The sequence below is a fragment of the Aspergillus nomiae genome (assembly GCF_001204775.2).
Source record: "Aspergillus nomiae NRRL 13137 chromosome Unknown contig00271, whole genome shotgun sequence".
Classification (NCBI taxonomy): Eukaryota; Fungi; Ascomycota; class Eurotiomycetes; order Eurotiales; family Aspergillaceae; genus Aspergillus; species Aspergillus nomiae.
In genome coordinates this window covers 851-26,521 of record NW_015378326.1, presented here as the reverse complement: position 1 = coordinate 26,521, position 25,671 = coordinate 851, and the positions used below count along the sequence as shown (strand labels likewise).

The window sequence follows — 25,671 nt, the reverse complement described above, 5'->3', positions numbered from 1 at the left end:
AAGTATTTCCATGTCATGAGAACGTCTTTCCTTGTTATATTGGGCGTGCTATGCTCTATACCAAGAGGAACTAATGACTGGAGGTCGAAGACGGCAGGCGAAAAGAATCCCGATCCAGTCAGAGTGACATCAAGGCTGGGAAGCTCTCAGAAATCTGACACGAACCTAGTATCGAAAAGAGACTGTCATGCATTAGAAATTTGTCTGACATGACACTTTATTTGCGGCCATTGTTGGGAGGATTTCCAATACATACATACCGCTTAGGGCCATGTATATGCAAAAATATGCAGATGCTTCACATTTGGCTTTCTCATTAGCCATTCTGAGAGGCCAAATTCAGTATGTGTTCTGTTGACCCTCACCGAGCGTCGGCGCTGTCGGATACATTGGCATGTTAAGCCGAGTCACTGCGATATCCCCTTTTGGCAGAGGTCGCAGACAAGGATTACAGTCATAGCACCATTTCCTCTTGTCACGACTGAGTGATGGACATACGCATGGGGACTCTGTGTAATCGTATTACGTCAGGCTAAGTCCTGACATGCAGGCGACGCCAGGATGCTGTTCTTGTGAAAGTGAGAGAGATAGTTGCTGTTTCCACTGAACATCAAGGATACATCCTCTGTGCTTGTATTATTGTGGTAGTCAACCTATGGATCAGCAGACTGCAATAGGTGTATATCAGTAACGTTGCTGGCAGAGAATCGAGTGTCTGTGATGACGCTGTTGTCAGTGTTGTTCATTGCGGGGCACATATGAGATTTATCACGTTCATTGGCTCCTGTCCCTCGCCGCGGCCACCACAACCCTTCTTACTAAGGTACTCTCTTTTTTCCATTCCCACTACCCGCTCTCAAATGTCTTCACCAACATCCCTGGGTCCTATAATACGACTAGTTCATAATGAGGAGATGAGGTGTAAACCAACTACAGAGACAACTGAAATGCACCCAATACGAGGAGTGATAATTGCTAATATGTTAGCATTGAACTGCGCCGCATGGTACCCAAAGAGGAACTATACTAGTAACTTGTCCAAGTTTCCTGAGCCCGTTTCGTTGGGACGTATCGATTTCAGTCACCTCTCCGAATAATTCAAATCTGTTATGACGGTGATCCCAACTTCAAACCCCTCTTCCGCTGAGCCTGGATGTGAGTGGACGGACCTTTCCTGCAGCTTGGACTTGTCTTGCAGTCGGAGGTTCCTCAGCCGCTAAGCAGGTTAAAGAAAGAGGGGCAGCCGTCACTCACTGTACCTGTCCTAGTTTCTAGCCTTCGTGCTAAAGAGGGGACCGAAGGGTAAGGGCATGAATCCTTGCTTTGAAATTTGTCTTGAGGGACAAAGCCACTGCCCGGGGTTTTTATTATTCTTTTTTACTTTTATACCTTCTCCACTGTTTGTGAATAATCTGTGCAGATCCAGAAAACAATAATGACATGGGCAGGCCCATGTCATGTATTGCTTTTTCTTCGGCAGCCGAGGACTCGACAGACCATTCGCTACCCGGCAAGTATGTCCATGTATATACTAGGCCGTGCATAAACAAGAAAAGCTGTACGACCTCTGTGCGCGTCCTAAAGTCATTGGAAGAAGATGCTGGCTGAGGTTTCTTGATTCGTTTTAGCCTGGCTAGCACTCCCCGTTGCCGCTTCTTTGCCATCAGAGATTCATTGATTCACCAGTCGGCCTGTCAGGTGATAGTTTCAACCTTACACCAACAGGCCGTGTCTTCAACCTGAGCCTTTTTCTTTTTTGTCTAGCCACAAACAGTCGCGTCATACGCGGGATGTGACTCAAGTGCATAGACGATTGGACACAGCAATACATCACACCGCCACCTGAACGTTTCAGACAGGATTGTCTTTTGATGTATAATCGTTGTAAGGTATAGATTTACTTTGACCCGATATTGCCGCGCTGATCATACAACCACTCTGAGCAATCTCGCAGCCCTGGGATGGTAAATTGTACCGTACCGTACAATATGAGAACGAGTAAGAAAAAGAAAAACAAGACTAATGAAAAGTACCCCTTATTGGATCAGCAGGAGTCAATCCTCTTGGCAGAATAAGTGAGCCAGGATGAGCACGCGCCCGTCCGCTGCATATGATAGTCGAAGTGTGATGGAGGGTCAATGCGCCAATGACAGCTGTCAGAATAAACCGATAGGCGCCCAAGAGCCCATAAGCTGATGTTCACCGATTTTACTTGCGATATCGCAGTGATATCTACTGGCATGCATGATCCATTTTCTCGATGATGATGCAAGAACAAAAAGAAAAGAGAAGGAAAAGAAATCATTACTGCCTGCTGCATCTACTTGGGGCATTATGCATAGCTAGGGGGAAAGAATGAATGCTACAAGGACCGCGTGCCAGAGGATGTGATCTCTGATGCTTACTCTGCACTTCGCTGCCCAAGGGGCAAGGATTGTTCCCGGCTAGGCCGATCTAATGGACGATGTCATGGCCGTCGTTTTTCCGCGTTGACGGCTCGGACCGTCAAGCCTGACCGCTGGGATGCCATGGCCAGCGAAATGGTCACCTGTGTTGATCTGAACCAGGCCAAGCTCTCTGTGCTGACCGCGGGGACCCCGGTGTATCTACTAGGCTTCCACAGCCACAAATGACTGAGTGATGTCGAGCGACCGGACCGGTTGATATCGTGACAGACTGTAATCCACGTCACCAGCAACCTGTATACGGTGTACATCGAGGTGGGGAAGGACGAGTGTGCATTCAGGCGGGGCCCCTGCGACGCAGTTGTGATTTGTTTTTATTTTCCCTTTCTTATTTTTATTTTTATTTTTCAGTTCTGATAAACGTGTTTTCGACATGTGCTCGGACAAGAGCTCTCAGCCTCTCTTTTCCCTACCAATATCAGGCACCCCACCTGCTTGCTGCTCTTTAGAAATCTAAACCTTTACCCCTCCCCCTCCTTCCTGACTGACAGCCGATTAGTCACAGCTCCTTTTTATACCCAAGCTTTTTCAACCTGGTAGTCGCAGAAAATCACTCAATTGCCTTTCCTTCTCTGCTAGTATTCTTGTCGCACACTTGTGCTCTTTAAAAATGATGTCCCGCCAACCGAAGCTACGGCCAAAGTCACACATTCCCGGCTTCCCAGATTCCATGTACGATCTTGCGACAATGTCGTCTTTGTCGCAGCTGGAAGCTCGCACGTCGCTAGGAGAAGATAAGCACGACCAACGTGTCTTTCGCGTCAAGCGCAAGCATGTTCTCAAGGCCTGTGATCGCTGTAGAGTCAAGAAGACCAAGGTTGGTGAAGCAGTCAAAACTCCTATACCATTATCATGCATTTTCTTGTAGGATCCAACGGCCAGTTATGCTCATTCAGCTTAGTGTGACGGTAAACAGCCATGTAACCGCTGTTCCGCGTATAACCATCCATGTCTCTTTCGGGAGAGGAAGGCTACGCAGACAAAGGTCTATTCGCGAGGGTAAGAACATTCACATCTTGCTTAGGTTCTTCCAGCTCAGTGGCTTACGAAGGAAGCTAATCCTGGTGTGATGATTGAACAGGTTCGTTGAAATGCTCGAATCGCACCACTCCCTTGTTGTGAAAGCACTACAGCGGCTCTATAAGCTCTGCCTGAATAAAGATGGGTTTCCGGGAGAGCCCCTTACAGAGTCCTCTGATGGTTATCCTTTGACGCATGCAATCTTGGACCGCCTCGGACTGATAAAACAGGCCGAGGAGAATGCGGATGAACAAGATGAGGACTCGGAAGATCTTCAATATCTACGATATATGGCTTCTACTGATTGCAGCGCAACCACCGATCCATCTCCAGAGCCTGTTACTCCCCCGGAGCCCTCTCCAAGCAACTGCAGTCCCGTTAGCCCCTCCACTAAGGCCGGTGGTCCTTATAAATGGGAATACCAACCTGTGCAACCGGCTCATCATGAACAATATGCCGGCTACCAACACTCAGGGTTTCATAATGTGACGATGCCTCGGTCAGCGGTGGACTCAGCTGGTCTGGCAGCTGATAGCAAGTGTTCCGAAACGTTACCTCCAGTGTCTAACCCAGAGAACTCATATTACTATTATACGGGTACCGGTGGCAACGCCGAATCAACGAAAGGCCCTCTTCATCCTGGACTGACCGCAGGGCCGAGGACAAATCATTATTCTACCGGTATGCCTGCTGAAATTCTCAGTAACTACAGCCTTCACTTGCAGGATCAACAATCACTCTACCAAGGCCTTGCACCTAGCTGGGCGTCTTACCCATGTGGCTGAACTTCTTCTGACCCGTTCCTGGGGAAATTCCCTCCTGTATTCCCTTTCTTGATCATCTTTTCCTTGACTAGTATCTTTCTTCTATTTATATTCCCATTAACGAGGTCTTTCTACACGCGTAGGACGCGTTGGCACACCCATTTGGTTGCTTTTCTTCACCTTACCTCTCGTTTCACTATCATAAGTGCGTGACATATACCCCTCTCTTCATCTGAGCCATCCTCAGAACTCTTTTACTATCAATACCCAGCGTAGTAAACGCATGGTCCTTCTATGGGAGACAGAAGCCGACCCAAATCTGCCTGCCCAGCCTTGGGCAGGGTCGAGGCAGTGATTATGCCTCTTGTCTACTTTCATTGGCGATAGCTGTCTATCAATTCAGTACCTGAAGTGGTCATATCCCCAATTGATAACTTTTCCCCTACGCCTTCGACCATCTAGGGCTTATAGTTGCACATATATACCGGGGGCTTAGACCAATCGCGCCTTTCCCTTTCATCTTACTGCTCGGGTCTGGAATTCGCTCACTGAACTGACTTGAGCACGCCCTGAGCAGCATGAAGAATGAAAGAAGTCGATTACTAAGCCGGAGGAGCCAGAGGGTGAGTAACTCTGAGGTAGCCTCGAGGAAGCCGCACCAGTATGTCACCCAAGTTCACTATCCCTTGTAGTGCTATGGACCATCATCCATTTCTCTGCGAGAATTGATGGCTGTTGTTCTATAGAAAGGGATTAACAGCTACACATGGGTATGGGTAGTAACCAGAAAGTGGTATCCATCTTATGTGTTCATATTAACATTCCACCACCTTCATTACTACTGATTCGCTGCGGTTAAGAACACTTTGGCACTAACTCATCTTGATCTACATGCTCAGCATAGCGGATTCTTACCCTAGTCTGAACAGACGACTCATATAATTCCCACCTGGAACCTCTACTGGGAAATTTACTCAGATGCTTACTTCAAGGTCAACTATGCTAATGGTAAACGTTGGCACTAAGCAACTGCTTTTATAGAGTTGCATACCGGTTCTATAGAGTAAAACAGTACGCACTCTGTGTAATGAGAAGGCTAACACTCATGTGCTAAACTATAGCAGTCCATCAACCAAGTTCAAAGATTGAGGTGGCTTTTTGTTTCTGAAATAGGCTCATAGCAGATGATATTTCAAGCCAAAGTACTATAAACTTAGACTATGATCATTTGCTGCTGTAAGACATTGCACGGTAACCCTCTCAATAGTTTATACAAAGTTATGTGATCCTCATGAAAATTAAAACAACATGGCTAGCCACTGACCATCACCATATCTACCGATTATCACAAATCCCACTCTCCTACATAGCTCCAGCCAAAAACTGAACGTAGCTATCACTAACACCAATATCGCCTTTACTGGCCTCTGTGAGTGACTCCGCAAACTGTTATTAGCCAACTCCCGCAGGCGGAAAGGGGAGAAAAAAGAGACAGAGTTGATAGTTTCGTACAATCGGATTTGCATGGGTACATGAATATGAAGACATATTGGGAACATAAACTACACCCAACATTACTTTTGCTCTCAAGTTAATCACATACCACAACGGTAACAAGCCTCCGAAAGACAAAGATATAAACTCCCTGATATAATGCATAATCTAACAGGTATGTAAGAAAAAATAAATAAACCCGATATATGTAGTAATCACAGCCAGAAGATATCATAAGGACAGAGGGGAGAGACGTAGTTATCATCCTACCTCTCCGAATCTCCTTCTGCACCGTCCTATTCTCGGCTAGGATCGCTTTCTTGTTTCGTCTGACTAGTTTCTTTTTTTGTCCATTTTTGGTTAGTTCCATAGGTCGCCATACGTTGGGCCGCTTAATCGTCAACGTCGGTCTCGGTATTGGTATCACTGGTATCTCCTGCATCGCCGTCGGTGTCACTTTCATCCTCACTCGAATCATCTTCTGGCTTCTTGGCCTTCTTCTTGGGTGGTTGGCCGGTCTTCAAGGCCTGCATTTGACCGGCAATAGAATCTGTGGTTAATGATATATTAGCGTGGTCTCTAATTAAAGAAATACTGTCTAGTAAAGAGAAATCCTTACCTTCATCGGGCTCACTGATATCGTCCTCTTCCTCCAGCGCAGCTGCCTTAGCAGGATCATCGATGTGAAGTGTAACTTCCATCTTCGTGTCAAGACCAAGGTAGCTGTCACAGAGCAAGTGCATCACAAAGGTAAAATCTCCGACCTGGGGGGGAGCCTGGAACTGCATCTTGAGAGTTTGGACGTTGAATGTAGGTTTTCCAGCTTCATCGAACAAGGGCTTATCAAAGGTGGTGAAGGTAAATGGTGGAACGGCCATCTTGCCCTGCTTGGGATCGGCCAAGAAAACATGCCACCGAGGAGAGTGATCACGAGCCAGATATGGTGCATGGGCCAGTGGCGGTTGAATGGCTTCAACCTTGCTCTCCACCTTCTCACCGTTGGCGAGCTTCTTGGTCTTGGTAGACTTGCGACCCATGAGAGCATCGAGGTCATCCTCGTCAGGGTCAACATCCTCAAGGTCGGCTGAGTTCACTTCCGGAACGTTCGAATAGCCAGGCGGGATGAACCGTGCTTTGACAACAAGCTGGACAAGACTGCTTGGCGTGATAACCTTCTCTCCCATAACCTTGAAGAACGCCTTTGAAACTTCGAGAGCAGGAAGCTGCTTGGCAACAGAGATGGCGCTTGCGTATTGCTTCTCAGATAGAAGGCCTGCACCAACTGTGAGGCTGTGACGCTTATCTTCAGGCAGGCCCATGAACTTCTGAACGTTGAAGTGAGTTTTGGCGTCTTCGCCTTCAACAGACTTGACAATGTCATCGGTGAAGTAGGGCAATTGGAGAAGCGGAGATGATCCCGGAGCGATGGCTTGAATTAAGTTCTGAGAGACTTGGAAAGAGCTCAAAATGGGACGAAGGTTACCAAAGGCCAGAGAAATGGCTGTGAAGGATTCATTCAAAGAGAGTGCAATAGGGGCGGCCTCGTACTTTTCTGCATAGGAAGATTAATGAATTGTCGATGTATAATCCATTCTGACCAATATACAACTTACCTCCGTCGAGTGTAGCATCATTTAAGTCAATACGGCCGAGGTAAGCCCACAACAAAGCAAGCGCCTTCCGGCGAGTAGAATCATCGAGTTCCTTAAGCTTTTCACGGTCTGCAGAAGAGAGGAATGAGGAATCATCTGCCAGGACCATCTTTTCCAGTTTCGCCAGCCCAGCCTCTGCTTGTGAACCCTTAAGCATGTCCTTGAACTCAACACCAGAGGAAAGAGCACCGACGATTCCACCCCCGGTAATACCATCCTTGTATTCCCGGAAGATATTCCCTGCACTAGCCACGAGGACTCTCTCCTTCGTGTATCGCTGTGAGCCATACCACCACCGACCGACAATGTAAGGGAGGAGAACACCAAGCAAGCCGCCATAAACGAGCAAAACGTACTTCCCATTTCCCTCCGTGACAATAAACTGCGGCAAAGCAATACCAATACTGAAGCTTTGCTTGCCATCGGGATGACCGTATTGAATATAGTTGTTACGAACTTCCTCATCTGTGAGTGCTTTGTAGGCCTTGGTCAGCTCAACGAAACGCTCGTTGAGCATTTCGATAGTCTCATTCTTCGCGGGGTCTGGCCGAATCTTGTCGGGGTGATAGATAAGAGACAAGCGCTTGTAGTGTCTAGAGATCGCTTTTTCATCGGCGCTCTGATAGATGAAGCCAGTCAGTTGGTAGTCTCTCGAGTGGACTTTACATGGAAGCTCACCCTTGAGATACCGAGGATGTCATATGGATCCCAGATCTTGGGTGCTGTTCTGGCAGTGACGATAATTAAATATACCATCCAAGCCATAACTGCATATCCCAAGACAACGGTAACAATGCGCTTGATCCTGCGCTCCTTGCGTAGACGCTTACGCTTCTGCGCTTCAATGAGATCGCCATGTTCCGGTTTGTAATCCGACTTTATTCGAGGGGCGGTATTCTCAAGTTCTGCAATGATTGATTGAAATATTAAAATATGGATAATACGAAATAAGCGTGAATCAGAACAAGAGTCGGTACTGACCTTTGCTCGGCTTGAGAAGGTTATATGTTAACGGGAGTGTAACAAGGCCCGTAAGGGTTAGGATGAAGAACGGGAAAAATTGACCCTGAAGGATGGTAGTTAGCTACTTAATCGAGAAGCTTGAGGGAAAAGTTAAGTACTGACCTGTTCATCGTAGGTGTAATCTGTAGACATGGTGAAGCGGATTTACAGAAGACACGGTCGCCCGCGATGGGCAAGACTATGGGACAACGTGTGACCGTCAGATACCCAAAATGTGTGGCGGTATAAGTAACTTCCTGGACAGACAATCAATATGCGACAAATGTAGATTAGGTGGCTGTTCCCAGGAGCATGTTCCCTTCCAGGGTAGGTAAAGGAGGGTGAGTGACAAAGAGAAGGTTGTTCCGTCCGTAGTATCTCGATAATTATCGCATCCGCTGTGGTACTAACCTTCAATCTGATCGACCGTGTCCTTTACGGGGCGGTCATGGTACACACCGCCTTCCAAAGATGACTTAGCGTAAGGGTGCTGTCGTCGCCACGAAAATAAGGCTGGCAAGGCGTTTGAAGACTACGTACCCGCCAGGACTAGAGGATTTAGAACTTTAGAACTACTCTTTTCCCATTAGTGAGGACTACAGCCTACAGTGAAGATTTTGCAGCATGTTTTAGAGATACATGGCCATTATTATATACAAAGTACACCTCTCTATAAATTTTATACATGACGGATCATCACAATTCATTCATCGTGCTAGATGGCTCTATTCCTCCGGCGAACATAAATCAACTCATGAGTCATAACGAGGTTTGAGCTTGATTTCTTTCCCACGAATGAATCCAAATTCGGGTTCGGTGGAACGGACGACTGGATATGAGAGGGAACGTCTTATATCAAAAGTGTTCTCCTCTCTTTACCGTTGGTTTCGGACAGTATGGTAGATCGTATAATAGATCGTGTAATAGTCGGGGCAAAGAATCTGACACAGAATGTGGCGGAGATACTTCATGGGCCCTCCTGTTCAACGGGGATTTCAAGCACCAACACATGGTCAGATGCGAACTCAACCCACCAACCAGAAGAACCCTCGGTTCTCGACGTGACACACGTAATCATCTTCTGGACCAGGGACTCGTGGCCAAGTTGTAAGGGACCAATCTGATACCCATCCTGCTTTGCGCAGGAGGAATCTTCATTGCTACAAGTCTGAAACTTGGTTTTGCCCACGGAACTGGTGCTCCCGACTATTTTCAAGTTGGTAGTTTCCTGCTGTCGATAGATTTTTTTTCCATCTTGCAGGATAATCTGTCCAGGTACCGGCTCTGGATGTGGAGAAAGTTTTTTTCAGAATCCCAACATTCTAAATGTGATGGTAAGGGCGGTTAAGGCGGCAAAGGCTTTTATCTTGAGTTGGCCTTCACCCAGGTAGTAGTCTTGGACTCTGTGAGCTAATAAAGCCAGTTAGAAGAGACGATCTAAAGATACATAAATTAGGGCTTGGGTAGCTTACCAGTCGATATAATCAAGTCCACCGAAATATTCGAGCATGCGATAGCAAAGTCCGACGTCATCCCCCGGTTCACCTCCAAAAAGACGACATTGGTCGGCCTCCAGCTGTAAGACTTCTAGCCGTAGCGTGCGGTCACGCTTCTGCCATGTTGTATACCCAGAATGCCAGGTCGGGGCGAGGGGTATCGAGATGGAGTCGAGTGAATCGCAGGCGCCAGGGGTGGTTCTAGGAGCTGGACTGCGCGTGTAGTTGACGGGATATGAAGGCAGCTCAATGGGAGAGTGATTAACGCTGCGGTTTCGAGATCGTGGGCGTGTGCGACGTCTGTTATGCCTTTGTCCCATTCTCTATCCACCTAAGCGAGCGACAAGGACGGTTCTTCCGATAGTTTTCTTTTTCTTCTGCGACACCCGGAATTGACGAGAAAGCAAACAGACAAGGAGGAAATATCAAAACTTTTTGAGGAGCGTTATAGGGGCGTAATGAGGGAAGTGACCATCACCCCCTGGGAAGGATGAGATGAGGTAGGGGAAGGAATTAAAAGGCCAAATTCAGGAGACATCTTGCATCAGCTATGTTTATATAGCATCGATGACTACAATGGAGTGTGCTGGCTCCAGTGGTGTGACTCACTAGGGCCGAAAATGGAGCCGGAGTTAAAAAGGGAAGAAAAATCTCATCATCCGGGACGGGGGATCCACAACAAGCCACTACTTTGGGTGTACCATCTCCACATTCTGCAGTCTAGAAGCAAAAATACCTAACAAGCCCTTACTATGGTGAAAAATGGCCTCATCAAAATCTGGAATGGCGTAGCGGATTTTGTTCTTGCGTGCTCTTGAGTCATCCTACCGTCAATGTCCTCAGGGAGCAAGATAAAAAAAGTCAAGGCATACTCAACTCAATTGTCACGCAAGATCTGATGCCACAGTAGCAAAAAATTTAAATAATAATAATAATTCACGTATTTACAACCAATCGTCGCTCATGGCTCATTTGTACGCTGTACCAGGGGAGGTCCACGGTACAATTTTTCATCTACAAAAAAAGCAAGTCGGAGTCCGGAGTACGGCTCCGTCGCAGGCAAATAGCAAGGGTCCATATGCAAGTTGCGTAGATCCCGATCAGGAGACGTTAGACAGCCACACTAAGAAATTTTAGGAAGAGCAAAAATAAAAAATGATTGGAGTCATGGCATGACGGCAATTCTGGTCCCGATCCCCTTCAAAGTTGCCTGCTGACAATACCATACAAGGCCGATGCCGCAGCTCCCGTGCCTAAGACTGTCTAAAATGAAGGGATGCCGTACGGACCGATCGGCGCGCTCACAGGTCGTACCAAGCGTAATTTTTGCATAACAGGGAACCATGATTTAGTCAGAAGAACACCGAAGAACATTTCAAATCCGCCCTCGTCATCCATCAACGGATTTCGCGGCATTGATCGCAATGATATCATAGGGATGGATCGTGTTTCAAAATAGGCAATACAAAAGCGAAAGGGTGAAAATTATCTTTTCCAACCTGCTAGGGAAAGAGGGTTAGGTATCAGGCTGGGTTTTTCATCATTCCGGTTTATTTTCTTACTGGCGTGTTGGGTGTTGCTAGACTGGGTATCACCTCCTCTCCATAGTAGTAGCTGTTTAGTTTGGGACACTAAGTACGCACAAAACTAGACTAGATAGAGCTTTACTATTGGGGAGCTGTGGCTAGTCTCATGCGCGTTTCGAGTGGGCTGACCAGTCCATCATTAGGTCCGTACCTACCTCAAACTCGACTAATGGGGAAGCTATCATCATTTGACACTTGTCTGTGCATGCGTCAGTGGTCCACTCGTACAGGCACACCTGAAAATTTTTCAAAGCACATGGAGAGCTCTCATTGAGGGATTATTTTGTTTGTCTCGTTGGACAGCTGTATCGTTTGTTGGGCTTTTGACATGTAGGGCAAAGGTCATGTAGCAGTACTATGTCTGGAATTCTCTATATCCTTCCCTTTCAAAGTTTCCTCCACTTCTTTTTCATGGATCCTCAGTGGCTTCACGCTCAGGATAAGACATGGTTGTGTCAATCGCCATGTAGATGATTATTACTTATTTAAAAACCAGCCGGTCGAGATATTAATTGGGTACTGTTGGACTGAGGGATTTCAGTTTGTCGGCCTTGTGGAAATGTAAAGATACCTAAGGAGTCTTTGGCGAGGAATATTATGGGGGTTCTCGGCGAATCATTCTGTGCGGTGGTGCACCGTGGTCGTTTCGATCAGCGGAGTAGAAAGCTTCTAGAAGGCAGGTATGTACTATTCCGAATGCCAATATAGGTAAAAGTGGTGTGAATATGATAGAGAGATAGTTGAAGAGGTGGCGCCTAGGAAAAGCCCCAGAAAGGAGACGGGACTAGAAGGGCGCCACTTAGCTATTACTCCTTAGAGGCCTCCATAAGTTACACCATAATCTCTTGATAAATCGTGTTTACGAGCCTGGAATCCCCTTGCTCTAAATTATCTAAGATCATTGACCCGAAAGTACGGAGTAGTTGAAACCACAAAATGATAGTGACGACTCCACCTGGAGCATATGGGATTGAGACTAAGAATTGTCGATCCCGCGACGGATGATCTCCAACATTTCCTCGCCCTTCGGTGCCGTTGTCAGGTTCTCGTACCCCTCAGCGGTGACCAAAATGTCGTCCTCAATGCGGACGCCCCCAATAGGAATGTACTTCTCAGCCTCGTTGAAGTTAATGTATTTCGCCAAAGGCTGGTTCTGCGCACTCAGAAGGGCGAGCCTATTGAAGTAGATGCCCGGTTCAATGGTTACTACCATACCCTCGTCCAATAACGGTACAGACCAACTGCCGTCGGTAGGAAGCGGTACGAAGTCATGGCTACCCCAGTTAGCTTGATTCCCATCTAAAGCTGTGATAGGCCTTTCGGAGACATCGTGGACCTCGAGACCAACATGATGACCCAGACCATGAGGAAAGAAAACAGCAGAGGCCCCGGATTCGTAGATGGCACTTGTGCAGTCGTTTGTGAGTATGTCGAGTTTCCGTAAACCTTTGATCGCAATCTCATGTGCAAGCAGCTGCAGATCTCGGAATCGCACGCCTTTTCGGATGCGTCTAATACATTCTTCCTGCATCTCCTCAACTACACGGTAAATGTTCCTTGCACGTTCACTAGGCCAGTCTGTCCACAAAGGAATCGTACGGGTCACATCACTTGCGTAGCATTTCCATTCTGCCCCAGCATCTAGACAGACCAGCTGTCTTCCATCGAGGGGCTCGTTATTTTTAACGTAATGAAGGATAGCCGCGTTCTCTCCTGAGCCAGCAATGATCGCATATGACTGGTTCTTGGCACCGTGGGAGACACACGTAGCTAAGAACGAACTCTCAATTTCTGCCTCTGTGGACATGCGGTGAATGCCTTCAAGTATTTTGCGATGTGCCAGGCCAGATATACAATTGGCCTGGCGTATCATCCGCAGCTCATATTCATCCTTGATTACCCGAGCTGCGTTCATTGCAGGAAGGAGCCGTTCATTATCTAGTAAGGGGCGCTCTGATGGTATCACTGGCTTTTGGCTATCATGGAGGACATATATCGGATGAGACCTCTTGTTCTTGTTTGTCCACCACTCAAGATCATGCTGTAAGGCAGCGAAAAAATTGACACGGTCCACGTCCGATTGTTTATGAGCCTCCTCGATAGTCAGCGTCGGTCCCATCCATACCGCACGACGTAGGTCGAAGTCCGGGACGTATAACGTTAACAAATCAGCTCCAATATCGTATGTCAGATAACAATCCGGCTCATCTATTCCACTAAGGTAGTAGAAATAACGTCTCTGTCGAAATGGCTGTGGTTGGTCTGAGTCGCCCCAATTGACCGTAGGCTGGCCGACAAGGTAGATAAGGCCCGAGGACACTCCTAATTTCATGGCCACTTTACGCGCATGTTGCTTCGCTGCGGACCGCCGCCTGTCAGCCTCCAAAAGACATCAAGGTTACTCTAGGGGCCCGAAAGAAAGGGATGGAGGGGAAGAATCTAGAGGATTCGGCTCCTTTGCATACCTGGATATTTATCGCACTCGCTGCCTGACCAAGTAAGGCGGATATGGCAGGTATCGTCAGAGCGGATGGCAACGTCAGATGGCTCTGAGACACGCATACTTGGAGATATGTGCGAATGCATATTTACGAAGGAGTGTAAAAGGGAGGAAGAGCTATATATCTACATGGGAAGCCAAGGGGCTGCAAGGAACCACAAGAATAGGGAGAAGGAGCAAAGAAAGATGTTATCAGCTTGTTTGTTTAATTTGGAGGCGGCTAAGTTGAGGTTGGGTATGGCCTACTGATACGGTACCGTACATCCGGTATTTAAACGGCACCTGGGATGGTGGAGTACTACCTGTAGTAAGTATTGAGTCTCAAAATCCAGGTACTGTACGGAGTCGGGTATGTAGTAGTATGTATGTACCTGTCCATAGGCTGGATGCAGGGTCATCATCTGTTCTTGTAATAACTATACACTGGTATGCCACACTTTCTTGGAATTAGAAGGCGTACGAAGGTCTCGCAAGGAGTGGTAGAATAACTATCACTACTCACTCCTTTTCTTAGCCTTGCATCCATGGGATACAAGCATAAAGTAATTCCAATTTCTGAAACGGGTGGTAGATGCTATATGGAAGAGAACCTGATCTATTCTTTGTATTACAGTTCGTTGAACCAACACATTCGTTATCCGAACGCAATTGTCCGGAAGCGTCGCTGCGCCTCCCCACATGGCGGCGATTCTGGACTGTTAACTTCGCCGTTCCTGTACTGTCATCTCACCAACTCATCTTCTCATCTCATCATTATACCCTCTTCCTTCCGCCCCTTCACTTCCATCCACTTTGTTCGCTGCAGTTTATTTCTCCCTCTTTTTGTTTTTGTCAACTCTTTCTATACTGATTTAAATTTGACGTCGAGTCCCCAACCAGTCAATGAACAATGCGGGGATCTGAGGCTTCGGGGCTCAGTGCCCTATGGGGTGCTCCCTCGACCCTCACCACTTCCGTGATAAGCGATCCAACGACGTCGCCAGCCTCACAGTCTCGCTATCCGACCACCGATCCTCAACGGGTGGCATCCAATATCGAACATGTCCTATTGGCAATGTCCTCTTCAAGTCAGGATGGCGGTCTGGTCAGCGCCAGTGGCAATTCGGGTTCTACCGGCAAGGGTATCTTGATCGGCGTCCTCTCCGCCTTCGGATCTGCAGCAGTTGCGGTGCTTGTTCTTGCGATATTCTTCTTTTTCAAGTATACTCAACGTGGTAGAATTATTCTGGACCGCATTGGGCGGCCGGGTGAATATGATGATGAGCAAGCGTTCTTGCGCGAGGAGACCGAGGCTTTGGAGGCCATGGATGATCTGTCGCGGTCCGAGTATCTGAGGGCAAAGGGTGAGTTTCTGCTCGTTGGCGGCTGAATGCAAAGACTTTGTGTAGGAGTATCGCTCATCGCTAATCTGTGCGGTGTTCTAGCATTCATCGAAGCTAACCCACCCGAATCGATGCAAACCGATATCTCTCTCTCCCAGTTCCTCGCGATCCAAGAAAAGGGTGTTTCAGCATGGGAGTTCCAACCGGAGCTGGAAATCGCCAACTGTTTTGTCGAGGCCCGCACAGAGATTGAGTTCTACGATTCTGAATGCAGTGTGCAAACCAATTTACCTGTTCCGAAACAGAACGATGTTTACTATTGGGAGGCGAAGATATACGATAAGCCCGAGAATACTCTTATTGGTATTGGCATGACCACCAAGCCATATCCTTTGTTCCGGTTACCAGGTAGGTTTACTATCGCTTGGGTGCATGCCAAACGCTAATGTCACTGTTTCTTAGGTTATCATAGAGCCTCAGTGGCATACCAAACCACAGGTCACCGGAGATATAATCAGCCCTTTACGCCAACACTATATGGCCCTCCGCTGTCGCAAGGCGATGTGATCGGCGTTGGTTATCGGCCCCGCTCAGGCACGATATTCTTCACTCGGAATGGCAAGAAATTGGAAGATGTGGTTCATGGCCAAAAAGCTCAAAATTTCTTCCCCACTATCGGAGCAAATGGGCCCTGCACCGTTCATGTCAACTTCGGACAAATGGGCTTTGTGTTTATCGAGGCCAATGTCAAGAAATGGGGGTTGGCGCCAATGACGGGTAGTTTAGCTCCCCCGCCACCGTATGGTAGCGAGCAGGGTAGCATTTTGCTGGAGTCCGGTCGCGAGAGTGCTGCTCAAATTTCCCAGCGAGTTTATCAGGATGCCAACAATGCACGTACGAGTTCCACAGTCCGAATTGCACCATCAGCCAGTCCCGGTCCGGTCCGGTCCCCGACCGATATTTCCCTGGCCCAGCTCGCCCACATTCCTTCAAATGAAGATGCTGGAGAAGGCTCAAGCCGCACAAATGTTGGTGATGGGGAGCATGCTCCCCTGTTGAATACCCAAGATATCGACCAGGCTCCTCCACCGGAATACTCGAGCCCCGATAGCAGCCGAAGAGGTAGTGAAGATCTGCCACGCCAGGATCAACCGCCTATACCTAGCTATGATGCGGCTGTCGGTAACCGGGATGGCAATCCTTCTCGTCCGAATGGAATCAACTAATTCAGCCGAGGCGTACAATCTAAATTTTCTGTTTCATTCCGTTACTAGCAAAACCTATGATGTGTGTATATGGTCTTCGAGCCATCAAATATGCTGGCTTCCTCTCTGTTAATCGATTTTAGCGGCCACGGTTGGCGTTCCAATGGATGGGATTATTGCGGTTGGGGCTTTTATGGGCTTTATGCCACCAGGATGTGGCAATGACATGAAATAAATAACGTATATAGGGATTGGCTCTTTGTGCTTTGCTTTCTATGTCTCTTCAGATCGACATGCTTTGGGGAAGACATGGCACCACCAACGTTCTGGGCAAGCTTGCAGCTCAACCCAAGGCATGTAGGGATCTGCTTACCCCTGGAAGGGTCTGACATATCAGACCTGTCAAATGATATCCTCTTTTACTTTCCTTCAGAAGTACTTGCAACGGAATAACTCTATGCTGTGCGTGGAGGGTGACGCTTGAAGCAGCCCACCCACAAACAATGCCCTTTCTTGACTGCATCTACACTCACATTTACTTTTTTCTGCCTGTATATGTAGTGGCAGAACTGCAGCTGACTTCTCATCGCTAATTTATGTTTATATCTGCTAGAGGACTTGACACCCTCTCATGCTTCATGGTATATTTACTACATGTTGTCTTCCTTCTCATAAAAGAAAGCCATCTCTGCGGTAAGCTTTTGAGAATTCAATGCTGGCAGCAATAATACAAACTTTACCAGGATAATGTCTAGGATAAGAAACTCTTGATAAACAAGCCGCGTTAGATATAACGTCGTGGTAGTCTGCGGTGATATAGAGATCATTCGTTTCGATTTGCTAGTGCTATTATTATATCCCACATGGCAAATGGGACACTGTTAAGACCTCAACTCGACTTTATCACCGTCTCCCCTTGACAGTCAGCGGAATGTTTTATATAATACATTTTCACACCTGAAGGAATTGCTTATTTCAATTCCACTCGGTACATATCTTTCTTCCTCCGACCGCGAGAAATGGAGAGTGAGTGAAGTACATTCTGCCGTGAGAATCCTTTGTTGTTTGTTCCTTTGGATGACCCTGGCGCCAAGTGTCTCTCTTTCCTTTTGCAAATCAATACATGCATTCATTGATTAGGACCGGCTCGTTAGGGAAGGTAGGAGCACAGTAACTTCCCACCACCGCTACTACCTAGTACTACTATCCCTACACCGAATAGGACGAGTACTCCACATACTCACCTCGTAGGGCAGAAAAGAAGCAAAGCAAAAGGGAAAAAGTGGGTCAGACGAATTAAATCAGGTAATGAGTTTCCCCACAATCTCAGATCGATCACCGAGTTTCAGGCGATAATCGGCTTGCGTGCCGCAACTGGAGACGGTCTGTCGACGTCATCCAACCATACATTTCCTTTCAGCTCGCACGGTTACACTCGAGCTGTTGCTACTACTTGCGCTAACTTTATTCTCCATCGGTTGAAATGAAAGAATGGGCCTCTGCTTACCCGCCTTTTGCTCATGTGAGGGGGAAAGGAAAAGGGAAAAAAAATAAAAGAAAAAGAAAAAAGAGTCACAGCTGCGCTGAAGGCTGTTCCTTTCGTTCCTGATCTTATTTCTTATCCCATTGCTCCCCAACTCGAAGTACGCGGCACCACTCTTTAACCTCTTTCTCAACTGGCTGGGGTTTCCCACTAACTTCTTGAAGTAAGAAGGTAGGGCATACAGGCAGTATACGTTGCCGATTTATCATCATTACTTTCTTTGTCGTTCCTTGTTGGGCCTATCCGTCAACCGCGGTTGTCCGATCGCAGATTACCAGCCACATTTAAATCACTTCCGCACGCGAACTCCAAAACGGAGGAAAAAGGAAATCCTGCCCTAGAAAAGCTTCTGGTTTGTGTAACACGAGCCTTGTCGGAGATTCTGTGGACAGTAGCCATCCTACCGAAGGCAATTGCAATCAATTTGTGGACGCCTTGACCCGGTCTTTCGGTTCTAGAAGCTCTCTGTCGGTGAGTCCTCAGCAATGATCATCGTTACATGTCGTGACGGAAGATCTCACAACGCTTTGTTAGTGCTCGAATAGCTCCGCTAGTCCTGTACTCAGCCAGACAACATCCTAAGGAGCTGTAGAACCATTGCGCATCTCCTTGCCGCACTCCAATTGCGAAATCGCGTGCGACACGAAATTGCCAGAGGTCTGCCGTTTCGCTATATTTCTGACGAGCAAAAGCAATGAGATAGTTGTCGACCAGATGACGGACTCACTTTATTAACTTTTAATCTTCCTACCAACTGTGAATCTCGCAGTCACCTCTGCACATATACACACTCTCTCTTCTAAAAGTGAGCTGGCCAGCACTGAGAAAAATACCATATTCAATACTCGGCACCTCCACAGATTAGATGCTTGTTTCCTAAATCTGTTAACCGAGGGAAAACAAATCTATTTTCTTAGTTGCGTACAGACGAGAATGAATCAGTCACGAGGCAAACGGGCTTCCGGGAGAGGAAAAGGGAAGGGGAACACAAAGCAGGATAGTGTAGGCCCAGAGCTCAATGTTGAAGCTCCTGCAGCGGGTCCGTTTGCGAGGCCCCCCGAGCCTGGCAAAGGAGATCTACAAGTAATTGTTCTGGTAAGTCCAGCCTATAACACATGTATAACAATTCCCATTCCGTCAATCACCAGTCTGTCTCGCTTCGCATGATGGTTTCGTATCCGAAGGACAAGGCCTTGTGGCTCCTGCCTAAACCATCCCTCGGCGCTCTATCTTTCCGCAGTATCACACGACTCCCGGAATTCGACAGATGGGCTGAATGCTAACTTGTCTCAAAAGGGTCCAACAGGAGGCCCACGGGAAGATCGAGTCACGGGAATTCTCGTCCGATCGACATCAACTAGCTGGAGACCAGATACAGTGATTGCGGTCGATGCGGGAACACTACTCAGTGGAATAATTCATATCCTAGAAACACACAATGACATGGATGAGATGGTAGTTCAGGCTGGCCCGTTCACCGACATGTCTCTACCTTTCCAGACTGCTCCAGCGAATGCAGCACACATCCTGCGAGAAGTCATTGGACCCATCTTGGTCACTCATCCGCACTTAGACCATTTCTCAGGATTTGCCATGAACTCGCCAATCCTAGAGGCAACGAACGGTCCGAAGACAGTAGCTGCACTACCTTCTGTCATCTCCGCCATAAAGACTCATATTTTTAACGAAGTGATCTGGCCAAACCTCTCAGATGAAGATGGTGGCGCAGGTCTGATCACATACCAACGTTTGCAAGAAGGAGGCAACCCAAGGATGGGCCGAGATGAAATGAGAGGCTATACTCGGGCTTGTGAGGGTTTGTACTACAGATGTTTTGGCGTTAGTCATGGGTGTACTAGGAGACACTATACCCCTGAATCTGAGATGCGGCGCTCGTTAAGTACTGCAATGTATCTGGGTGATCCATTCATGATGCGTTCGGCTTCAAGAGCCGCTATCTCCTTGACACAAGAAGAGCCAGGGTAAGTTTGGTCCTTTGGATGCTACCCGTAGTACTAAGCAAACGAATTGTATAGGTACATGTCTCCGGCCATACGTAGACCCTCGAATCCGCGAGATACCTGGACGAGTGTTGAAAGCTCTGCATTTTTCATACGTGAACAACACTCGGGCCGCGAGATTATCATCTTCGGCGACGTGGAACCCGATTCGATCTCAGTCGAGCCCCGCAACAGGCGTGTTTGGGAGGCGGCAGCACCTCGTATAGTTTCAGGGAAACTACGCGCGATCTTCATCGAATGCTCTTATACTGATGATGTGGAGGATGAGTCCTTATACGGCCATCTTTGCCCCCGACACTTAATCGCGGAGCTCAAGGTGCTGGCTAGTGAAGTTGTTAAGGCCAGATACCCAAGCAGCTCAGGGACTGGCAAACGCAAACGCGCCAGTAGAGAAACACCCGCAGACTCGCAGCCAACGAGTCCCAAGACTCGGCGGTCACAAGATGTGCTTCCTGGGGCTACTACAGCGGCAATTACCAGCGCTCCCCAAGCAGTGCCCGGCAGCTCCACTGATCCTTCTGGTACTCAAGCTATAGGAGCCCTGGCTGATAAGTCTAACTGGCCGCACGATGAGGCACCTTTGGTTAGTTTGAGTGTCTATCTCATTCATATCAAAGAAGACATGGATGGTGGCCCGTGTCCAAGTGATACTATCGTGGCTCAACTTCGAGACCAGGCGCAGGCTGCTAATCTGGGATGCGAATTCCATGCACCCAAACGTGGAGAGAGTGTTCACATTTAAGGGTGACAGACCGATAAAGCTCCTATTTGGTTTTCTGAGTCTCATGTACTCTGTATGAACAACGTTCATAAGCGCCACGTGGCCCAGGATTGTGATATAAGAAGGTTCCTGCCTCATATCAGGAGGCCCACTCTAAGCGGAGACTGGATCGTTCCACGATCTTGGTGTCGTGCCCATCGTTGTTTGGTTACAGGGCTGAGCCCATCTCCCTAGTTTCAGCGCTACAAACTTATGTATCTTAAATGATGTACATACATTTACTTTGCTTTCCTCGATTCCATATTATCTATGTATGTTACGAACTATTCTTTTTACAGCACAATGATACCAAAACTTTGACGGCGGTACCAACGCTCTCCATCAAGCAAGCAATGCCATCGGCCAGGCATCTTGGACATATTCATTATTACAACCAACTATTGTGCTAACTATAGGACAAGAAGACAAACTATAAGCATCTAAGGATCTTACCTACGGTTTACTTTCTCGCCGAAGCAATCACGTCTTCCCACAGAGACCCTTCACCGTAAGGGATCCTCAGACCCGTCGACTGCTCATCCACCTGCTCTTTAATAGCCGACTGATTCTCAGAGAGGTCCAAAATGGCTTCACCATCTCTAGCGAAAGCAATAAGATCCTCCTCAGTACCCCATTCGCCCATAGCCATCAAACCAACGGGCACACGAGTATCCTGCACATAACCCGCAGGACAGTTGATAGCCGGACAGCCGGTGAAATTAGCCAGCCACACATACTCCATATTACGCACGGAGGACTTCCCATCCGACAAGCCGCGCGAGAGGTCAGCCTCGCCGTTAATCTTCCAGCCGGGGATGGGCGTACTGGGGGTGAGGATGAGGAGGCCCGGGTGCTTCCTGAACAAATAGGCGAGATGACACATGATGATGTTGCGGAGACGCTGGGAGGCGAGGAAATCCTGGCCGGAAATCTGCCACATGCCCATGGAGACGAGGACCTTGTTGGGGGCCGATAGCTTGCCGATCTGGTCGGGGGTGAGGCCCGAAGCGATTTCCGTCATGATGGTGAGGACATGGGCGCGCTGGCCTTCCGGGAGGTAAGGGATTGTGATGTCGATGACGTCGTAGCCTTGTTTGCGGTAGAAGTCGAGGGCTCGATCGAAGACAGCGCGGACGGGAGGCTCGGCGCGGTCGATCCAGTCGCTGACGATACCGATGGTTTTGGTGCGCGGCTTGGAGGAGTGGACTTGCAGGGTAGTGAGGGGGTCAGGGAAGGATGCGGATGATGGGTCTTGCTCTGCGGGTGCGGGCGCTGCCATGATGCGGTATGCGAGGGCCAGATCGTCGATGCTGGCTGCCATAGGGCCGTAGACGCCGACCGTTTGCGCGAGGGATACCGTTGGCGTGGCGCTAATGCGGCCATGTGATGGCTTCAGGCCCCAGATTCCACAGAAGGATGAGGGGATCCGAATTGAGCCTCCACCGTCTGCGCCTAGGGCGATGGGCACCAGACCTGCGCCAACAGCGTAGCCAGACCCGCCGGATGAGCCGCCGCAGTAGTAGTTGCGGTTATGGGGATTGCGGGGCGTTCCGTAATTTGGGTTGTTGTTGTTGGTATCTGTGTTGCCTTAGTTAGCTATGCTGCTTTTTTACATGGGAAGTAATATTGTAGACACAGCTTACCCAGACCCAACTCGTGCATGGTCGTCTTTCCAACAATGATTGCGCCGGCCTCTTCCCATTTCTTCACACACCATGACGTCCCCGTAAAGTCGCCTGTGAAATCCAATTTACTTCCCACAGTCCGTCGGTATCCTTCAATGTGCACTTCATCTTTCACAACAACCGGTACTCCGTCCAGCGGACCCAGCGGCTTCCCATCCTTGTATCTCTTTGTCGATGCCTCCGCCGCAGCACGAATCCGCTCGACCTGCGAATCTAGGAACGCAATGGAGTGCTTACCGGGAGGATTCGTATCCCGACGGATTAGGTGCATCAATGTGTCGGCCACGGCGAGGGGGGTCAATTCGCCAGATTTATACAGCGCATGGTAATCGGCAGAGGTATAGTAACCCGAAGACCGGTTCCTCCTCTGAGTTGGGATGGTAAGTTCAGCCGGGGATGGGGAAATGTCGGGCTTGTTCTCAAGAACAGGTACAACGGTAGGATCGTAGCGGGCGGCGTACTGCTTCAAATGGGGAATATCGTGGATTATATCGAAGCCGGCATTGCGCCAGAAGTAGCTTTGGATGAAGCTCACGTTGTGGATTCTGATTGGGGTGAATTATTAGTTGAAATTTCGCTTGTGATCCATATCCTTTTTTCTTCCTTCTTCCTGCTTCCTTTCAATTTGGCAGAAATGCTTGGTTGGATATAAAGCTTACAGTGTAGCTCCGATAGCTAGAGGGAGGCCGCGAAAGACGGGGATTGATTGGTCTTCATTCTTGTAGGGGACGGACGGTCCTTCACGGACCTCGGGATAGTGGATGAACTGCGGTTGGGAACTCATTGTGAGGCGTGGGCGATCTCTCGACCCTAGAGCACAGAGGAGTGTGGGAAAATGTAGTAGTGATGAGTTTAAATCATTCTGTTGATAAATCAATCAATGGACCGCGGTTCAGCATGTGGTCCAGCGCCAAGCCACAGTGTCACATCATAGGATGACCGATCGGCTCCATCGATTTACTTATTTATAGTTTAAAGTTCGTAAGGTACATTTGTCCATTATTATTCTACACAATTTTTATATAGACAACTCTATGTTTTCACAAGCTGAGCTTGATGTTAGCTTTGTCCAGTGCTAGTGCGACGCCGGTTATGATGGCCACATATGCGATCAAGACCGCCATGGCATGCGCAGTGGTGACGTCGAGTGTGGGGACGCTCAGATTCACAGCTCCCGTGAGGAGATTTGCTACGAGAAACAGTGCCAGCCCATTCTTGTTGAAGGCTGCCATGATGCGGCTTGTCGCAAATGATGTCCGTTCAAGTTCGCCGTCCTTCCCAATTTCCCGATGGGTGGAGGGAAAGAAAGTACTCTCGAGGAGACAGAAAAGGAATAGTTGAGCATTGTTGAAGGCAGACACCCAGAGCACATAAGGCATGTTAGCCAGACGGCGCGAAACTGGGATTCCGGCCCCGAAACCCATCGCGTGTGTGGAATTAAACGCGAAAAGCGTTGTCCAAACAAGAGTTTGCAGTCCCAGGCTAATAAGCACACTCTTTCTGGCTTGTTGGGGTGACCGTGACGGCGACGTTCCGCGCGGGATGATTCTGATGCCAATCACACGTCCAGCAAGGAAGATCGCAAGGTATCCCAGAAAGGAGAAAATACCTTCCCGGTTTTTAGAAAGCAGGTCTGGCCCGCGCGGAGAGACAAGAATGTAACTCTTAAGATCTGTCGATTCCAGGGCTACCTGATACAGGACCGAAATACCCAGGGATAGGATCTCGTAGGAAGGGATTATTGTAGCTAGGGCGTCGAAGATCTCCACAAATGGGGGTAGGAGGCCCAACGTGAAGAAAAAGTTCCAGTGCACTCCGTATTCCGTTACATGTTCCGCATAGTCGAGACCTTTGACGCTATATAATCGGATCAATCCAAGGACGAGTAAAGGGATTGAGTGTCGTATGGAGGCTGTCAACCTCTGCCACAGGGCAATCTTCTTTGAGCGACTGTTCCGACCTTTAAGAATTGAGCGAGCAGAGACCACTCCGCTCGAAAATACAAACGACCCAACCCCAAGATCCATGAGTGATGTGCCCCAGTTCTCAGCTTTCGCGAACCGCCGAGGAAAAACGCGAAAATCAACCGCTAAGATAGCAACGCAAGTGATGACCATCATAGCGGCACGATAAGTTGTGAGAAACGGGTGAACAGGTAATGGTTCGGGCGAGTTAGACGCATGCTTCGGGGCATTCTTCTTAGCTGCGGCTGATGAGCGCGGAGGTTTAGCTTTTGGTAGCGTGCGGGAAGGCGTCGAAGTGAGGAGTAATATGAGAGCCGGAAGGGTTAGGAGAATATTTAGGGTCCATGGCGCAGATGAATAGAGTGTGGTTGCAAAGAGAATGGACAACACGTTGAGGAAGAAGTCGGTGACTAGTGCCGGCGCACCATAGGGATTGAAGAAGGAAAGACGAGACTGGAGCACCGACCAGAGAAGAACTGAGGCCTGGTTGGTTGATTGTGTTAGTCAAAGCGTAGCTGTAGAGCGAAGTCAAGAAAGAGCACCACTTACAGGAGCAACGAGGGTGACGGCGTTGATCTCCAGGATGCTTCCACCTGTGAGATTCGACACGAACGCCTCTTTTCGAGCTTTGTAACTTGAATCCATGTTAATGCCTCGATTGCTGGCTACGCGTTGAAGCTTCCTTCCAGTGACCCCCTCAGTTCAATTCAGTACTGGAGAATTGGGTATAATTTCTTCGTCGACCCATACCAAGGGAGAAGCTATCGGACAAGATGATGACAGCTTGCAATCAGCGTGCATCGAACAGCATGTACATGTACATGTACATTACTGTACGGTACACAAGTGACAATGCAAAGGAATGCGGGGCTGTCCATAATTACGGTGTATGGTAATCCAATTACACTAGTTGCTTTCCCCTCAAATGGCAATTATTTCGATCAATTATCTTCTGCCATCTTCCACGCAATTCCCCAATTGCTCTCCTTGAACAAGCCAGGCTCTCAAACGTTGGCAATAGATATGGCTACGCTGATATCGTCTTCTTGAAACAATGGCCACGTTGCTCAATTAATTCTTTCCTGGGCACCGTCACAGCGAAATATATCTCGTCAGCAGCATTTGATGGCATCGAAAGGGATTGGTAAAACAGGCCAAGGGGTGAAGCGGAAGGAACTAACCAACTTAAAGA

At 48.3% G+C, this 25,671-nt stretch overlaps 8 protein-coding genes across 8 annotated transcripts; 3 read left to right on the top strand and 5 right to left on the bottom strand.

Moving 5' to 3' along the window:
* Nucleotides 1-2,855: 2,855 nt before the first annotated feature.
* Nucleotides 2,856-4,270, top strand: ANOM_009447 (Zn(II)2Cys6 transcription factor domain-containing protein; the record flags this gene model as incomplete). The annotated part of the gene is made up of 3 exons (XM_015554703.1): nt 2,856-3,282; nt 3,367-3,464; nt 3,547-4,270. Coding segments are annotated over 3 exons (1,044 nt in total), but the record flags the coding sequence as incomplete, so codon positions are not given.
* A 1,865-nt stretch (nt 4,271-6,135) lies between these two features.
* Nucleotides 6,136-8,739, bottom strand: ANOM_009446 (J domain-containing protein; the record flags this gene model as incomplete). The annotated part of the gene is made up of 6 exons (XM_015554702.1): nt 8,521-8,739; nt 8,377-8,461; nt 8,074-8,300; nt 7,357-8,014; nt 6,363-7,295; nt 6,136-6,293 (listed from the first exon to the last, which is right to left on the bottom strand). The coding sequence occupies exons 1-6, from the start codon at nt 8,548-8,550 to the stop codon at nt 6,136-6,138; spliced, it is 2,091 nt and encodes a 696-aa protein (XP_015404327.1). The 5' UTR covers nt 8,551-8,739.
* A 1,037-nt stretch (nt 8,740-9,776) lies between these two features.
* On the bottom strand, nt 9,777-10,213 carry ANOM_009445 (uncharacterized protein; the record flags this gene model as incomplete). Its single annotated transcript, XM_015554701.1, has 2 exons — nt 9,777-9,807; nt 9,870-10,213. 2 exons carry the CDS (start codon nt 10,211-10,213, stop codon nt 9,777-9,779), a joined length of 375 nt encoding a protein of 124 aa, XP_015404326.1.
* Nucleotides 10,214-12,455: 2,242 nt separating this feature from the next.
* Nucleotides 12,456-14,041, bottom strand: ANOM_009444 (aminopeptidase P family protein; the record flags this gene model as incomplete). Its single annotated transcript, XM_015554700.1, has 2 exons — nt 12,456-13,837; nt 13,945-14,041. The coding sequence occupies 2 exons, from the start codon at nt 14,039-14,041 to the stop codon at nt 12,456-12,458; spliced, it is 1,479 nt and encodes a 492-aa protein (XP_015404325.1).
* Nucleotides 14,042-14,868: 827 nt separating this feature from the next.
* On the top strand, nt 14,869-16,861 carry ANOM_009443 (SSH4 family protein; the record flags this gene model as incomplete). The annotated part of the gene is made up of 3 exons (XM_015554699.1): nt 14,869-15,322; nt 15,404-15,709; nt 15,764-16,861. The coding sequence occupies 3 exons, from the start codon at nt 14,869-14,871 to the stop codon at nt 16,525-16,527; spliced, it is 1,524 nt and encodes a 507-aa protein (XP_015404324.1). The 3' UTR covers nt 16,528-16,861.
* A 2,121-nt stretch (nt 16,862-18,982) lies between these two features.
* pdeA (3',5'-cyclic-nucleotide phosphodiesterase PDE1) lies at nt 18,983-20,877 on the top strand (the record flags this gene model as incomplete). The annotated part of the gene is made up of 3 exons (XM_015554698.1): nt 18,983-19,144; nt 19,346-20,031; nt 20,086-20,877. The coding sequence occupies 3 exons, from the start codon at nt 18,983-18,985 to the stop codon at nt 20,810-20,812; spliced, it is 1,575 nt and encodes a 524-aa protein (XP_015404323.1). The 3' UTR covers nt 20,813-20,877.
* Nucleotides 20,878-21,290: 413 nt separating this feature from the next.
* ANOM_009441 (amidase) lies at nt 21,291-23,299 on the bottom strand (the record flags this gene model as incomplete). Its single annotated transcript, XM_015554697.1, has 3 exons — nt 21,291-22,408; nt 22,474-23,060; nt 23,175-23,299. The coding sequence occupies 3 exons, from the start codon at nt 23,297-23,299 to the stop codon at nt 21,291-21,293; spliced, it is 1,830 nt and encodes a 609-aa protein (XP_015404322.1).
* Nucleotides 23,300-23,555: 256 nt separating this feature from the next.
* gwt1 (putative GPI anchor biosynthesis protein Gwt1) lies at nt 23,556-25,124 on the bottom strand (the record flags this gene model as incomplete). Its single annotated transcript, XM_015554696.1, has 2 exons — nt 23,556-24,962; nt 25,029-25,124. The coding sequence occupies 2 exons, from the start codon at nt 25,122-25,124 to the stop codon at nt 23,556-23,558; spliced, it is 1,503 nt and encodes a 500-aa protein (XP_015404321.1).
* Nucleotides 25,125-25,671: the final 547 nt, after the last annotated feature.